This window comes from Rhamphochromis sp. 'chilingali' (genome assembly GCF_963969265.1).
Source record: "Rhamphochromis sp. 'chilingali' genome assembly, chromosome: 17".
In the NCBI taxonomy this organism is placed as follows: Eukaryota; Metazoa; Chordata; class Actinopteri; order Cichliformes; family Cichlidae; genus Rhamphochromis; species Rhamphochromis sp. 'chilingali'.
The window spans coordinates 16,421,729-16,436,169 of NC_137944.1; the positions used below are offsets into that span (position 1 = coordinate 16,421,729).

Sequence of the window (14,441 nt, forward strand, 5' to 3'; positions counted from 1 at the left end):
TGCACATAACCGATAAATTCAGCCAGTGAAAGGAGGAGTTATGTTAAAGTTTAGACCAAACTTATGATAATTCAGCTAAACCCAGTTCTTAAATCAAAACATCTTATTACTCATTTTATTATCAGACTCATTTATTATCAGGTAATTTATTGTAGCACAATAATTACAGTTTGGTACGGAATGCTCTGCCAGCAGCCGTAAATCACTACAGAGGGTCGTGAAAGCAGCAGAGCACATAACTGGCATGAGGCTTCCTACCATTCAGGACATCTTCAACGGTGCCTCCGGAAAGCACACAGCATCATCAAGGACCACAGCCACCCAGCACGTCAGCTGTTCTCCTTGTTACCATCTGGCAGATGTTACAGGAGTCTGTATGCTCGGACTACAAGACTCAAAAACAGCTTTTATCATCCATCCGTTCGACACCTCAACTACAACACTGTAATTTGTAACTTCTTAAATGACTGGTTATATTAAAAAGGCCATTTCACAACAGCCATTTACTCTTATCCCAGAGGGGTAAGCACAGGTATAATGTACCAGTGACAAAATTACTATCCCGTTTTTAGAAGAAAAAAAACAACAACAAGCAAATAAATCACAGGGTAAAGTAATGTTTTCATTTTTAAATTAAGCTCCTTCTGTTTTGAGTATTTTTAGAGATTTTGATTAGCATTTACTAGAGATAATAATAATAATAATAATAATAATAATAATAATAATAATAATCTGGGATTTTTTAAAATAAATATGCCTAGACAGATGTGTTTAAATGTAAAATAAATTGACAACATCTATAAAAGAATTTCCTGTTGTAAATGTGTAGTGTGGCTATAATAATGAGACAGTTATGTAACTGTCAAAATACATGTAAATGTAGACAATAAGGGTTCATTTGGTCAACTAATTTGGTAAATAATCATTGTCTACACAAACAGGAACATTTAATAAAATGCACGGCTCTCATGATAATATATTTTTCTTTTAGCAAAAGGCATTTTAAACACAGGTACGATAAATTGTTGATAAGTGTATCGGACATACCAGTGAACCAGTTTATCTCAGTGGAGCAGAGCATTGATAAACGTTAATAATTGACTTTGTGTTTACACTGCAAGGACACATTCAAACAGCTGCTGTGACAAAGGCCAATCAGCAGCTATAAAACAAGACTAGGGTCCAGTCTCAGTGTCCACACTAAAAAACATCACCTCTTTGTGTAGCAAGATCGCTTGAGTGTGAGGGATCGTGGTAACAGAATGGTCCCATGACAGAATTTCATGATATATTATGTGACATTAATTTAAAAAAAGCTTCATTATATTTCTTACTGTTGTGTTATGAGACTATTTATTTGCCATGTTTACATCTGAGCCATGGAGTTTCAGGGACTGACTGTCTGATTTGGAAGTTTTTTGCATTTGCTTGATGGTGCTAACGAGAGAACTATTCCTGAAAGAAATGACAAGAAAACTTGTACAAGAATATCAGGCGCATTGAAGAATAAAGGTGGTCATGCTAATTAGTGGCTTTCAAACCCTGCAGAATTGCTTTATATACTGTATTTCAAACTGCAGAGAAGGACCACATTAGTAATACTTGGCATGAACAGTGGTAACTGGAATGGGCTGGCTCTTAGTACATCACTCACCACCATATCTCCAACAAGCACAAAGCTTCATGATACTTTGCCCCTCCGAGGGCCTGACCACACCTCCTACAGCAAGCAAGAGCACCTGCTGTCTCTGCAGACAGTGAAGTGAATGAGTTAGTTTCAGACCAGGGGCAGTTTTAACACTTTTAACATTTTCCTTCATAACTCACAGGTCCATGGAAATACACGAGTCATCTTTTGACTAAAAACTACACAAATATGTGCAGGACTACTAATATGTTTCCACTAATAAGGACAAAACAACAAAATCTATTTTAATGCACGGAATCAAATAGTATCCATAAAACCAATTCTATTAACCATCTGTCTCTTAACACGAAGCAGTCTTCTTTGTGACCACATTACTGTAGTTGCGTCTAATAATGTAACTTTAAAAGATGTTCAGCCTATAAATTTTAGATGTCGGGTATTGTAAGGTGTGGGTCTCATTTACTAAATGGAGTGTAATAGAGAGTGAGAGCAATCCTGAAATGGTGCTCATAGGTATGGTTAGTTTTATGGGTAATTCATATATAGGCTTTTGTTATTAACACAGGTCATTTTAAAATAAAGTGCAAAAAAAAAAAGATTTTGGGGGGGAAATTAAATAAAAATGCACAATTAGCATTAAGTTGCATGAGACAAACATTGTTTAATCAATTTGAATGATTCATTTGAATATTCTCTTCATTATAATTTGTGCCTTGAGAAAGGAACACCCAGAAAAGATCAAGTAACAGATGACTAAAGACATTTGTTTTCCTTTAGCTGGGACAGACTCCAGCCTACCCTGATAAGCATAAGTAGAAGGGAATGGATACAGATGGAGAACACAGAACAGCTCTTATCCATAACACTGAACTTTATTTTCCTGATCCCTCCAAACTTTATTCATTGTCCAGGTGGTACATTCGTCCATACAGGCAGGTGGTGACCAGGCCACCCTTCATGTTTGAATGTTTCATGGTCACTTTCCCGTCTGGAGCTTTCTGCAGACTCTCGGGCTGCTCCAGGAACATTCGACTTGTCAGAATAGATGGGTACACGTATTTGGTGTCAAAGTTCCCCGCCAACAGGAAGTCCATTTTTGACTCTGCTTCTTCTACTACTTGTCCACAAGAGTTCTGATCCAACCCTCCACAACGGACTACTGCACAAACCTGTAGATATTTGACATGTAACAAATAAAAGTCAGCAGGGTCCTGGTCAGTTTCTAAAAGTTTATAAATATTAAAAATTCTTTCATTCCTACCTGCAGTGCATAACGTCCATCAACGGTGTGCAGTCCTGCAAATGCACCGAGAGCATAGAGCTCTTTATGGTCTTGCAGTAACCACCTGTACTGCAGGCGGCAGCAGAAAGTGCCGTTGCACACTTTAACGTCACCTTGTGTCTCGTTTAAGAGGACAAACGTAAACGGGTCGTGGAACATGAATGAGATGAAGGTGGAGTGAGAGGGATGGACCGAATCAGGAGAGTGATCATCACAGCTGTCTTGATGACAGCGTCCAGAGTCTGTAGCCACTGATGATGCAGACTCAACACCACCAGCCTCCACCTCTTTGGCTGCACTTTGTTTTACCTCCAGTGGCTCCAAAACTGGCACTCTGGCCACCAGCAGCCTGCCCTCCTCTGGGTCTCCCTTCCAGGCATGGTGGTAGGTGGCAGAAAAGGGGGTGTAGATACCGCTTCCTTTCATGATGCGTTGATCATTGCGAATGTTGGCAGATAGTAGAGTGACGTTGGCACCCAGACTGAATGCACTGTGAAACTGAACTGAATCCAGCAGGGGGAGCGCATTCATCCACGCTGTTGGAAAGATCAACTGACGCACACCCTTAAAAAGCCACAAAGAAGAAACGATGGATATCAAAGTCAATCCCAACAATGTTGGATATATATTCTGAGTGCGTATGTGATTATATTTTATACCATCTCCACCAGCACCACTGCAGGATCATGAAAGAGGATGTCAAAGCAGATGAAGAGGCCAAACTTCCCAGCAAAAGGTGTATCAAATGTTATGACTTCAACTTCTGGAGGTGTGTCAAAGGATTGCTCAAAGAAAAGGTTTTGCTTGTGGTAGCGTGCAATTAGAAGGCCGTCTGACCTGTATGAAAGAGGATATTTTACGCAGGTCACTAACAGCTCTTTTTCACTGATGCAGTCAGTTCAGGATATATTACTGAATTATATTTATGTCATAACAAAAGTGCGAGCAAAAACATAATCCGAGCAAATCATTTCGGGCACAATGAAATTCCTCGCGCGTAAATTCGACAACTGTGCGCGTGGAACTCTGCAGCTGCACACACAAAGAAGCCATCACACACACGAATGTCTGCTCTGCGTGCTCTGCTGCTGTTTCAATCTGTGGCAGGCAGCTCTCTGCGCTCGGAGAGAAATCCTGTTCGTGCGAATCAACTCACTTTTAACTTTGTTTGAAGGCGGAGCCCAAAGGAGGATGGGTTCCTAATGAGATTATTCAGTTTGATGGACACTTCAGGCTGCTGCGTTAAACCGAGTTACACTGTGGCAACGACAGAAATGTCGTTTTAAGCCATATTTGTTTACAATTTGAAAAGTAAAGTTTGCCAAATTAATTATCAGTCGTTATCGTTGCTGTGCAGCAGTGGAAATACTGACAACTGTCACTGGATTATGACTATGGTCATGTAAAACCAAAATCAACCCGCTTTGCTTGGAGAAAGAGAAATGTTAACTCTAAACCAAAGAACACAATCGCTACAGTCAAGCACAGAGGTGGAAACATCTTGCTTTGGGGCTGTTTGTCTGGGTACAGGACAACTTCACTGTACTGAGGGGGCAATGAACAGGGTCATGTACTGTAAAACCTTGGACGATAACCTCCTTCCTTCAGCTAGAACATTGAAGATGGGTCGTGGATGGGTCGTCCTGACATGACAATGACCCAAAACACACAACCAATGCAACAAAGGAGTGGCTGAAGAAGAAGCACATTAATGTCAGGGAGTGGCGTAGCCAGGCTCCAGACCTCAGTCTTATAGAAAATCTGAGGAGGGAGCTGAAACTGCAGATTGCCAAGCAGGAGCCAAGAAACCTAAAGGATTTCAAAGGTTTCTGTATAGAAGAGTGGGCCAAAGCCCCCGCCTGAAATCTGCAAACTTGGTAACCAACTACAACAAATGTTGTACCACTGCTTGCCAAAAAGGGTTTCTTTGCCAATCATAAAGTTTTGCTTGGGGATAAAATATTTATTTATTTATTTATTACTAAATATTTTTTCTGGATTTTTGGTTGATAGTTTGTCTCTTTCCATTCATTTGATTGGATGTGACCAGAATTACACATTCGGCAGGGGATCAAATAATTATTTCCACCACTGTAGTTGTTGTATTCAGTGTAGCTGGTATTTCTTACAGTAGCTTCTCCAGTAGCTACTGACAAGAGAAGTTTCAACTTTGACTCTGTGGTATTTTTGGCAGTCGTGCCAACATTTTTTGATGGAAATGTGGAGAACTGCTCTTTTATTTAGGCACAAGCACTGCATCTGTGGACAATAAGTCATAGAAAAATAAACCTTTTATTTGTCCGTTCTCTAGAAATCCATATTAAGAGTTAACATGTACCTGAAAGCCACATTTGTGTTGAACTGCCAGCGCCCATCAGGAGGACAGGTGGAGGAGGGGCTGGTCTTCAGGGGACAGGGTTGCAGGTCGGGCATGTTGGCCACCAGGTAGAGGTTGTTACGACGAGCCATACAGCTCAATCTCTGGAGAACCTTTGAGTCACAAACATAATCAAATATGATGAGATTCAGACACAGTGAGATGTTGTGAGAGTAGAGTTTTCTTGCCATCACAAAATCTAAATATATGATTGTGAACCTCAGTGTTGTTGTGTCTTTCCGGCTCTGTGCACGGATTCCAGCTCTCCTCCTGAGGGTTGGGAATGGTTTCCAGGTAGCCAATGATGGATGACCGAGTGAAGTTAAACCCATGAATACCATCTTCTGGAAACACCAGGATCTGGGCACCCTGAGAGTGAAACGAAGATGACAGAGAGATATGAGATCTGTTGCAGTAACTTTTGAGTTACTTATTTCTACTTGCTCAAATGTCACACTGAATTTAACAACATAAAGTGATCTGTGTGATGATGTTCATCAGCTCTCCTCTCTGGATGTCTTTTTAGTTGCCTGTCTCTCTCCACGTTTGATTCCATCTCTCTCACTCAGGTATTCTCTCGTGAACTTAAAGTTAAAGTCAGAGTTTTATAAACACATTTACATTCAAACATTTTACATGCATGTATGTACACACACACACACACACACACACACATATAGTTGTGTGTATACAGACATATATACATATAGTTTACGATATAGTCTGCTCCTATGCGTTATGGCAGGACTACACCTCTGGTAGTGACAGTAAACTTCATACAGGGTGAAGCATTAATAACTGTCGACCAACAGCTATAAAGTGATACTAAAGGGTGGACAGCTGTCATATTAGGGCATATGAACATCAATTACCAGTTCAGTAAAAAGTCAGAGATAAAGGAAGCCTTACTGTAAGGCTTTGAATCATGTTTGTCTTGATTTTCTTCTGCAGTAGCCTTAACTATATTAATTCTTGTCCATTACAAGTTCATTCATTTGAAGAACATCTCAACAGAAGTTGCTACAATTCATTGAGTAATGCTATCATGTGACTAAAAACATGAAACACAACATTTAAATGTGTGCATACTTGCTGGGCTGCCCGGGCTGCCTGCTCCTCGTAGATATCCAGGTTTTTCTGCATGTGCTGCAGAGCTTCGTGGCGGGACACGGGTGTGCGGGGGCCTGGGTTCAGGATTACTTTGTGCTCGTACACAGCGGCAACATATGATGAGTCTGCAGTGGAGTCCGTTGGACTGATGACCAATGCCAAATAAACACTGACAACAGCTATGACGAACAACATATTTCTTCCAGTTTGCTTCACACGAGGCATGCCGGCTGTGCGCTAACACACACTATAAGAAGAGGGCAAAAGTCGTCCACGAGGCACGATGACTCAGCTCAATTTTCTAGTTAAGATGTTATAAGAAACTCCTCGTGCCAAGCAGAGTGATTTTCCAAAAACAGACCCAAGGATTTGTTACATTAGCTGGAAAATTGAAAAAAAAAACAGAGCAAAACAACTTTATTTAGGACATTACCATACAACAGAAGATTATTTTGTACCATCAAGACTTTAAGTACATGCAAAAATAAATAACAGCACTCAAGGTCAGATGATTAGAAACTTTAGTAGGCCGGGCTCTGTACTGTGATTGACCATGAAACCTGACTGGAACTTTCTAAAAAGGTTTTGTTGTAAGTGAGGACAAAGTTAATGAAGAATGACTTTTTCCAAAACGTATGAAAGGAATTGAAGTTTAGAGATATGTTGATCATTTTTAGCAGAGGCTGAACAACCACCTGCCTGCTTGAAGACAGATGGCATAACACTAGTAGACAAAGAATTGTTGATGATGGAGAGGATACTTGGGCCTATTCCCTCTTTGCATTTGTGGCTGCCATCTTTGCAATTTCTCTTTCAATCGTTGCATTTTCTTTTTTGTTATTTCATTTTCTCTCTTTTCCTCTTCTATTCCTTTTTAAATTTCTTCAAGGGCTCTTGGATTTCCAGGAACTTCTTTGCTGTTTCAGTTTTCTGTTTTACAATGTCTGTGTTATTGTTTACTTTTTGATTTTCCATGTTTGCCTCTTCTAATTCATTTTTTACTTATTTCTGCTCTCTCTGGAGTTTCATTAGTTCCATTAGTTTCATTAGTTTGATGGTCCATGTTTATCTTTCCATTTCCTTTCTCCCCTCTTTCAGTTCTATTTGTACTTCTTGCATTTCAATCTTTGACTCTTGGGCTTGAGTTCTGCCACCTGTTCTTGCCGCTATGCTACTTCAGTTGCTTTCATTGCCTTCTTTATTTCCTTTTTGTTTTTTTTCTAGGGCTCTGTGAACTTCCTTCATTTCCATCGTTTCCTTGTCCGTTGCCTTCTTCACTGTTTCACTTTCCTTCTTTACTTTTTGTATTTCTTTTATCTTCTGCTTCAGTGCTCTCTGGACTTCAGTCATTTTCAGTATTGCTTTTTCAGTTGTCTTCTTTGCTATTTCCCTTTCCTTCTTTGCCTTCTGGATTGCTTTGTTCTCTTTTTCAGTTCTCTCTGAGAAAAGCTCACTTGTTTGAATTTATTTGCAGTCACAGTTTTAAACAATTCTGACAGTAAGCAGCTTTGATATAATTTGACACTAGATATCAGGTTTATGGGATTTTATTTAAAGGTTCCAATGAGGCCGCCTGCACGGCCACAGATGTGCTAGAAGCTAGAAGAGCTAGAAGCTCTACTCACGGAGAAACTTGCTAAGCCTAGGAGGAGACAGGTATTCCAGCCAAAGCTGCCATGACATAACCTCACATACAGCTCAGCCACAAAGTGAACTAAGTTGTTTAGTTAAAGACAGCATGGGACCAAATGCACCGAACCAGCCTGACATTTCTTCCTCTTAAGTTCAATGAATGGATGGAAGTTAAATGACTACAAACATAAAATCATAAAAGCCGCTAGTACCGACACTGGAGTTCCCTGAAACTGACTGTTCATTGTACTGAGCCTATATATAACGCACAGAGCTACCTGAGACACTGCACTGAATTATTGTTTCTATCTTAATGACTCCACCTGGCTGGTTTGAGTTCAGATATTCTGCTTTTTCCTTTCGGTAGATCAAAGCATCTCGTGTTGCTTTTGCTTCCATTTTGATGGAAGAAGAAGAAGAATGCTTCAAAGAAGTGGCATTCATGGTCTCAGTGAACAGTGTGCCAATCGTGGTCACACATTGCACGTGATTTTCAAAGCAGCATGCCTGTTCACTGCAACAGTCAATACATTGATAAAAAACTTTGAAATATATATTGCTGTTTAGAGATGTGTAATGTTAGTGCATGCTAAGGTTTGTTATTGGAAATTGTTCAGTTCTGTTCTCTATTTTGATGACCACCTACACCACACGATGCTGTTTGAAAAAAAATGTTGTTTTCAAACTATTCCTTAAACTATGGACATTAGCTCTAGCTCTATGGACATAAGGCTGCAGGTCTCTTAAGTAAGCAGCACCTGATTCAATTATCAGAAGGTTCAATAAGTCTGGCAGTTATTTTTTTGTGAGTCAGGCTTTTCCTTTTATTACCATATGCACCTGTATAATGAGATCTGGCACTTCACCAAACTGAATACGGAATATGAATTCAATATACCTTTGGGTGCCTTGAAAAGCGCTATATAAATCCAATCCATTATTATTATTATTATTATTTAGATCGGTAAGTTTACATTTAAAATGAAATTGCAACTTCTTTTGGAAAGAAATTTCCTCATAGAAATAGATGAAATAAGACAATATGTTTTTATTAATGGAAAATTGTTAAATATTTATCACAATGTTTTTATGTTTTCTGTCGATCTTTGTCCCTCCCCCCAAAGACCAGCGTTTGTTCCGAATGGTAAAGTACAACTTTTATTTTGAAAATACCAGATAGGAAACATTAGGGCCATGACCTGGACCCACTTTGCTAAATCCGACCTTTCTTCAGCCAGTGAAAATAGCATTTGTGTTAAGTCTCTAACTTTGTTCTTCATTTGGGCGAGTCATTCAAACAAAACCGGAACAGTTTCCGGTTTATTTTTCATGTTTGACGTTTCTAGGAGTTTATAACCAAGGGCATTAGCATTAGCATTAGCAGCACCCTGTGGTACAATGTCAACAGGGCTAGAGCCGCCAACAGGAGGAGCAGATGCCCCCGTGTCCAAACCCAGCCAGATGTTTAAGAGCTGCTGGAGCTGCAGGCTTATCTCCGGAGGTGGGCTGATTCTGTCCGGAGCTTATGTGTTTCACGCAGCGCGGAAGGTGATGCGGCAGGGAGGACCCACCTCAATGGGGACAGTGGCACAGATCACTTTCGCTGCAAGTAAGTCAATCAGTTTTCTGACTGTTTGCTGCATTAGGAGTCTTTTAATGAACAAATGCGCACTTGTGTTCAAGGTTTGGCTGCCTGGGGGATAGTAGTCATCACGGATCCTGTAGGAAAAGCGCAGAGGAAGACTTGAGGACTCTTTAGAAAGCGTGCGTGTAAATGAGCTCAGGACTGCGTGGGGTCATTCACCGGACACCGAGGCAAAGACACTGCTCTGGACAGCCTGCAGAGACCTGTAATGACAGTGGATGTGTGCTGACGTTGTATGGCTGGACTATGTACTCTACTGCTGGAAGCTGCTGACTTCTTAAATTAAAACAACTATTTGTCTATATGTGTGAGTTTAAGTCTCTTTGTCAGCATCAGACGTGTTTGGTAAACCGTGTTGTTAAAGTTACTAGAAAAAAGTAATCAGTAACTAATTACTTCCCCCAAAAGTAATCCCGTTACTTTACTGATTACTTATTTTCAAAAGTAATTAATTACTTTATTTTTATTTATTTTTTTTAAATTACAATTAAAAACTGTTATCAGTTTTAATCTTAACTTCATGCATCAAGTAAAATTAAATTATATGCACCATTCTCTGTCTCTAATTACCGTTTTTGCGATAGTAATCCCTTACTTGTTACTTAAAAAAAGTAATCAGATTACAGTCTGCCCATCTCTGGTGGTAAATAATGTTGACTCGTTTTATTACCTGCATTAAAGACTATTTATTGTAGTACAAAAATGTGAAACCAATGGTGATGCACACTACTCGTATGTATACTCAGCTCTCATCATTATGTTGTCACTGACTGACCTTTTTCACTCTTTTTAAAATGTCAAAACAGAAAAAGCACGGTTAAACTGACAGTGGGTGCATGAAACCGTGCCATTTTGCATCTTGGTTCACTAGTATATCACTGGAACACTACCTGGAGATTACAGTTCAAAACCTCTGCAGGTAGTACACAGTTTGTGACTAAATAGTTACTATAAAAACAGTGAATTAGGTCAAACTGCCTTGATGTCTCAGGACAACCTCCCAAGTATTAAAAACAGTTCAAGTCTTGAGTCGACATGGTGATTATCAAAAAGATTACTGAATTAACTCTGTTTAATAAAGCACATGACCCTGATTTAACTTTAACTTCTGTAGCTTTCTTGTCAGTTGCTGCTCCTGTGTTTGTTTTTCCATACTTTGCATTTGTGTTTTTTGCTGCATGTGGCAGCCATCTGTGTTACTGATAAAGTAGAGCTGGGCGATAGAACGATAACGATATGTATCGCGATATAACTTTTACTCGATAGAGAAATTAAGCTATCGCGATAGACCTCGCCGCTCTTGTCCTCTTAAAAAATAAAAAAAATCAGCCAATCCAAATTAAGTAGCGCAGAGCCGAACCAATCACAGCCGCAGCGTCACGTCGCGTGACTTGTAACGTACGGCACAAGTGCCAAGCCGCACGTGTGTTTGTTTGGGAAGCAGCCAGCGGGTAATGGAGGAAATGAGTGTGCCGACTAGAAAAATCAACCGAGCGTGACCGAAAAGAAAACAGATAATGGTTCCAACGCCGGAGAGATTGTCGAACGGAAGAGCCATAGAAGTTCCGTAGTGTGAAGGTATTTCGGCTATTTCAAGTCTGACAAAAAACAGAGTAGCGTGCACTGTAAATTGTGCCGAAAGCAAGTCTGGAAATACAATAAACTGGTGCATGCGTCACACTGTGCGCCACGTTATTGTTTCGGTGAAATGAATTTCTACAATACTGTTAATTCTACTCTCTGCAGTGTTTAAATGCTTACATATACACACAGTTACTGTCCGTCCACACATACGACTCGGTTCTGCTTCTATGCCCCAGCTTTGTTTACTTTTTCCGACCGAGGCTTCTAGACTTCTGATTGGCCAATATTTCTGCACGGTTAGGAATCTAGCGCCACCTGCTGCTTTGGCATGTTCATAGCAGCGTTTTCCTTCATTTCTCCCTTTAAGTGTGGACGGGATTATTTTTTAAAACGAAAACGGAAAATCTCCGTTTTCAAAAATACCCGTGTACGTGTGGATGTAGCCTCAGTCTCTGACTGGAAGCGCTAATTCGTCATTCGGCTTTTGTCAGACTAAAGTAACTGTTAAAACTGTTTGAAAAGCTCAGCTATACAACAAGGAGAGATTGAGAATTTCCTTTTAGTTCTCAGTTTATTTGATATTGACAAAAGTTAGTCAGTTTTGTCTGTTCTTCTGTAAAACAAACTAAGATTTATTTTTAGAATTAATATTTTGTTTCTAAGTGGAATTGACAATTTAGTCTGTTTCGTTTGTTCTATTTTGAAACTTAACCCTCCTGCCATCCTTTAAAAAACTCACACCCATCACCCTAGGGACCATTCTCAGCCACGCCATAAAAAGACCATATATCCATATTTTATTCCACTTTAAATTAGCCAACCTTGTAAAACTACTTCTCCCTGAAATATTCATGTAAAGTTTTAATTATATTTTCGTTGTTTTAACCCTTCAAATCCCAGTGTTATTACATGAGCGCCCTGTGTTATAAGCCCCAAAAACCAAAAAACGAAACTAAATATTTCCACAAAAAACCAGTTGAAGTAATATGTGATTGTCATTATAAGTAGGCCTTTAGATGGACCAAAGATTGGCACCAACATACATTTTGACCTGCCATTATTTTTTTTGCATTTTTTTTGCAATTTAAAAATTAAAACTTCAAGGCCCTGAGTCTTCATTGACATCCAAGAAAAGAAGAAAAAATAAAATCATATGATGATAATTTGGGGTTGAAAAATAGCGTTTATAATGGAAGTCAATGGGCAGAAAATGGTCCCCAGGGTGATGGGTGTGGGGATTTCTGCTGCTCAGCCATTTTAGGCTGATTTAAGGAATTCACACTGGAATATTAACATTGACAGGTAAAAACTATCCTGTGGCAAGTTTGGTTATATTCCACTGAACACAGTGGAAATGGCAGCCATTTAACACATAGCAGTGGCACAAAAAGGTCCCAAGAAGGCAGGAAGGTTAAACGCTTTAGCGGCTGCCTTTTGTGTAGTTTGCAATACTTGCCCTTATTTATCTGAAAAAGTCTCATGTTCCTTAAGTACATCTACCCTGTTGAACTTATTATGGGAAATAAATATTTAAATAAAAACAAGCTGCTGATTATTTCACATTTTACTTGTGAGCAACAGCACATTTAAATCTTACAAATATAGTTATTTGGCTTATATCGTGATAGATATCGTTATCGCCTGAAATGAAAAAAACATATCGTGATATGAAAAAATCTCATATCGCCCAGCTCTATGATAAAGAAACAGTGCCCAAAAGTGTCAGGACTGCACTTATCACTAGAGATGGCACGATACCACTTTTTTATGTCCGATACGATATCATAAATTTGGATATCTGCTGATACCGATATGAATCCGATATAGTGTGTTTTAATCAACAAAACTGTTTGTTTTTTTTAAATATCTTGCTGCATTTTGTATAAGTTCATACTCAAGTTTAAAACAACAACTACACTAAAGCTATTCTGTTATACCTGTATGCAAAAAAAAAATATTTCATAGTTCAGCAATACTGATCAATCTAATAAACTTAAACCTACACCATCCTCCCTATTCTGGTATTTTAAAGAGTACTTAGCGTAAATATTAAGCAACCTAACTAATAGGGTTCCAACTCCCAGCAACAACAAAAATAAATAAATAAAAAATAGGGAACCACCCCTCACGCTCCACCTCATGATGCTTAATCGACGTAATCAACCTTAATTTGATGCAGTGTGGAAAAAAATGCACAGAAATCAATTATTTTTCAAGAAATATTAAATAGATTCAACATCTTTCTTCATCAAAATTGCAGACTGCACAGATGGTACCTTCCCAAAGGAAAAAGTACTATAGCTTACTAGGGTATATATATTAGACTTAATAGTTACTATATACATTAATTGACTTCTATTCATTTTACATCAAATTAAAACTTTGGGTGTCAGATAATTATTTATTAAAAGCTAGACATTTTAAATGAGAATAAGAAAGAAAAGTATGTCTTTGTGCCCCCTTTTCCCTGTTAATGCCCTATCGGCCCCCCTGGCTAAACTTTGCTAGATCCGCCCCTGCACAGTTACCAGCCGTCAGCTACGTAGAAAAAGATCCTCGAGTAGAAAGTAATATTAAATAACTTCTAACAACAGCTTATCAAGCTTAAACGTGCTGCTGTTGTTCAGCCACTGGTTTCCTCTTTCTGGTGCAAAGTGGGACAAAAACAAACAAGAGACACGGACTCGCGACAGAAAAGCCGATCAGCTGATCATTAAGCAGTTTCATGATTGAAGTAGCAGCAGGAGAGGCAGTCGCTTGTTAAGCTTAACGCAGGAATGCTTTACATTCAGAGATGGACTTACACACTTGCTTTACTTCTCTCGGGATAACTTTGTCGGAGATGAAATGCCGGGTTGCTAGCGAAGCTCCACATGCTATCCAGACCACCGACAGGTCCCGCATGCCACAGCTGCTCTATCACGTGATGCATACTGCTCCGACGTGCTAACGTTCTGAGGTGAGTTACGGCGTGTTGCAAGTTTTGTGAGGTGCTTTCGTGATATTTAATGGATCGGATTACATTTTTTATTTTTCTCCGATATCCGATCCAGTAATTTAGGTCAGTATCGGACCCGATACCGATACGTAATATCGGATCGGTCCATCTCTACTTATCACACTATAGCAGCTCACACAGAAGCTCTTCACACCTGTTGCAGGA

At 39.4% G+C, this 14,441-nt stretch overlaps 1 protein-coding gene across 1 annotated transcript; it reads right to left on the reverse strand.

Moving 5' to 3' along the window:
• Positions 1–2,544: 2,544 nt before the first annotated feature.
• Positions 2,545–6,642, reverse strand: LOC308384038 (biotinidase-like; the record flags this gene model as incomplete). Its single annotated transcript, XM_080862343.1, has 6 exons — positions 2,545–2,817; positions 2,910–3,494; positions 3,590–3,767; positions 5,269–5,420; positions 5,527–5,676; positions 6,397–6,642. 6 exons carry the CDS (start codon positions 6,640–6,642, stop codon positions 2,545–2,547), a joined length of 1,584 nt encoding a protein of 527 aa, XP_080718469.1.
• Between the last annotated feature and the right edge of the window lie 7,799 nt (positions 6,643–14,441).